The 3,420-nt window shown below is 38.2% G+C and overlaps 1 protein-coding gene across 1 annotated transcript in view; it reads left to right on the top strand.

Annotated features, from left to right (window-relative positions):
- ANKRD26 (ankyrin repeat domain 26) overlaps positions 1-3,420 on the top strand; it is a 177,127-nt gene that overhangs the window by 93,206 nt on the left and 80,501 nt on the right. Inside the window, exon 13 of the mRNA XM_012654852.1 lies at positions 2,697-2,727. Coding sequence (XP_012510306.1) covers positions 2,697-2,727 — 31 coding nt within the window. The remainder of the gene's footprint in view (positions 1-2,696; positions 2,728-3,420) is intronic.

Raw genomic sequence — 3,420 nt, 5'->3', positions numbered from 1 at the left:
AAAATTACAAAGTTTCACAATAACCAAAATGTTACCATGCTGCTTAGATGTGACATCTAATGCATTGTACAATCTAAACTGTATGAGGACACCTTTAATTTAGTGTATATTTATCAAAGAACTTCTGTAAGTTAGATTTTGCAAATTGCAGGAGACATAAAGATTGAATAGATACAGTTTTGGTCTTTAAGATGTTCATGTTAGAATAGAGCTCTCTCTATTAAATTTCTGTGTTTTTTCAACAGAATTTTCAAAGAAAGCATTTTTATTGATTTATTTACTTTGTCCACTTGAGTAACTATCAAATGTGTTTTAGGTACTAAGCATTTTTCTAATGTTACAGAATACAAACATTTTAAAAATACAGTGAGGAGCTAGTTATTATCATTGTCATGTTTATTATTTACTACTTTATTCAGTGTTTGCTGTGTGCCAGATGCCCTGTAGGAGCTTATAATTATCATTTATTATGTATTTATTGTGTTGAATATGTGCCAGACACTAAGTATGTGGTAAGGAATTGCAACTTTAAAAAAGTGGGTAGGATTTAAGGTAAGCACAGAGTGAGTAGAAGTTTGCCAGGTAAAGAGGCAGAAGGATGGTGCTTGGCAGAAGGAATATCTAACAAGATTGCGTGTTTGGCAGAAGGAACAGCAAGTGCAAAATGCCAAGACACATGAGTGAACTTGGCAGGGTTTCTGAGCAGTTACATTTAGCTAGTGCAAAAAGTGCGATGTGGGAGAGGTTGGGAATGAGGTACATCCCCAGCCAAGGCAAGCCTCTGAAAGGCTTTTCAATACTGTAGAAATGACAGATTTTATCCTGTAGGTAGGCCGTGGGAGATTTAGCAGTTAGAATCCTTTGGGGTGCAAATAATAGATGACTTAACCAGATGACCAGAGTTGTTTTTTGCCGGTTCAGTGATGTCATCAGGATTCCACTTGTCCCTCCTTCAGCTGTGCTGTTGGTGGTGTTTCGTTCATTTCTCCTTTCGCAGTTGGCTAATTTGCAACAGCTCCAAACATCATGTTCTCACAAGACAATATCTAAAGGCTGGAAGGGTTGCTTTTCTTCACATTTTTCTTTTAAATAGGGAAAAAACTCAGAATCTTGCAGTGAACTGCCTTTTACATTGTATTGCCTCAGTTACAGCACATGCTTATTCCTAAACCTGTCATTGGGAGAGCAGATGTAATTATTGTGATTAGTTTAGAATAATCATTTCTCTTTTTGGAGCTGGGCAGGTGTATTGGGATGATAAATATCCAAACAGAATTGTGTTTCTCCAGCAAGAAAGAATGAGGAATGGCTGTTGGGTAGGGAGCCAGCAATGTTTGCTGCAGGGATTCGTTGGCAAATCTTGAGCAGGGGAGGCATAAGATCACATTTGAGTATTAGGGCATTCTGGTTTTGATAGAAAGCAGGGATTGGCAATTTTTTTCTGTAAAGGGCCAGATAGTAAGTATTTTAGGCCTTGCAGGGGTTTCTGTCGTATCTGCTCAACCCTGCCATTGTCGTGTGAAAGCAATCACAGGTAATATGTAAGTGAAAAAGCATGACTGTGCTTCAGTAAAACTTTATTTACAGAACCACATGGCAGGCTGGATTTAGCCTGTGGCTCGTAGTTTTCTGACCTTTCTCATACGTAGAGGATAGATGTACGGTAACCACCCAAAGAAACTGGGAGACAATGGATGCTTTCGTGTAGGCAAACCCAGAATTTCCTTATCACCAATGTTTGGACTAGTGTCAATCTATTATCAGGTTTTCACCTATTCATGGTGAAATTAATAAAGTTAGGAAGCTCAGTTTATTCATTTTTAAATGCTGTTCTTTTTTCTTGGCATCGTGCCTTTTTCATTTGTTTTTTTAAAATTTTTTTATTTAAGTCATAACATTCATTGTTGGTGGGTGTTTTTTCTCTGTGAAAGCCATCAGTTAAGATCCCATGTTTAACTAAGAAATATAAACGTATCCATTTTATATGTTTATATTTCCAGTGGCGTGGGAATATAAAGCAGAAGCCAAAAAAGGTACAGTTAATTCAGTTTGGTGATTATTGGATATAAAAAGTTAGGGGGCAGAGAAAAATTTCAGATGATTCATAGGTTTCCAGGTTGTACACTAGTGTTTAAACTGGACATGAGGGAGTAAGAAATTGTCAGGTAAACAGAGACGAGCAGCAGGTCAACAGGGAAGACCAGCTTATTCTATGTATTAATACTTGGAGTTTATTGGAATATTCATCTAGGGTATTTTCAGTAGGTAACCAATAATAGGCATTTCTAGCTGGAGACAGAACTCTGAGATTGTAGATACAGTCATAAAATAATCTTGTCATTATTAGGCAAAGTTGTAGATCTGAATGAGTTTGTGCAAGATGGGGAAGATATAGAATAAGAAGAACACCAGTGACACAACCCTGAGATTGTCAACACTTCCCAGAGGAAAAGGTGTTAGTAAAGAAGACTGAGCAGTGGCTAGAGAAAAGTAGGAGAGGAATCAGAGGAAGGATGTTGCAGAAATTTTTTAAAAAAGGGAGAATTTCAAGGAGGGAGTATGAATGCTAACAAGTAAGCTTACTAAAAAGTAAGTTGGATTAACTGTTAAAAGCTCTTTGGGGGTATCCTTTTCAAAAGCACAGTTTTATTTTTCTATTGTTGATTTAAAATGTATTTTACTTTTTTCTTTAATAGAGGATGGAAGTTCTGAAGACTCTTTAAGCAGGTAGGATTTTACAGATTTTAAAAAATTCTGTTATCTAGGTGAATACAGAGAAAGAAACCAATATTTGTTGAGTGTTCTCTGGGTTAGACACCATATTGTGCTTAACATTTATCATCTTGTATAGTCATCACAACAGCTTTGCAAAATACCTTTGCTATTATATACTACTTTTTGTTAATTGGGCAACTGTGGTTCGGAGGGGTTGATTAATTGGCCCATGATCCCACAGTTAACAAGTAGCTGACCCATAATTTGACTATCAGCTTGCCTGGTTCCCAGATCCTTTCTCTTGCCCCTCAGCATAGATTGTTAGAGGCCTGTGCAGCACTGGGATCAAAGTACCAGGTCCCAATCAGATCAATTCAGAAAGCCTGGTTAGTCCAAGAGTTTGTCCTCATGTATTTGACAATTGAGTGGTAACCAGTACCTTTTTCTTTTTCTTTTTTTGAGATGGGGTCTCGCTTTGTTGCCTGGGTTAGTGTGCAGTGGCATCAACATAGCTCACTGCAACCTCAGACTCTTGAGCTCAAGCGATCCTCTTATCTCAGCCTCCCAAGTAGCTGGGACTACAGGTGTGTGCCACCCTGTCCGGCTAATTTTTCTATTTTTTGGTAGAGACAGGGTCTCGCTTTTGCTCAGGCTGGTCTCAAACTCCAGGCCTCAAGCAATCCTCCTGCCTCAGCCTCCCAAAGT

This window comes from Propithecus coquereli, unplaced genomic scaffold (genome assembly GCF_000956105.1).
Source record: "Propithecus coquereli isolate 6110/MARCELLA unplaced genomic scaffold, Pcoq_1.0 Scaffold45, whole genome shotgun sequence".
In the NCBI taxonomy this organism is placed as follows: domain Eukaryota; kingdom Metazoa; phylum Chordata; class Mammalia; order Primates; family Indriidae; genus Propithecus; species Propithecus coquereli.
The sequence above is the reverse complement of the archived record's forward strand: the minus strand, read 5'-3'. Positions and strand labels throughout refer to the sequence as shown.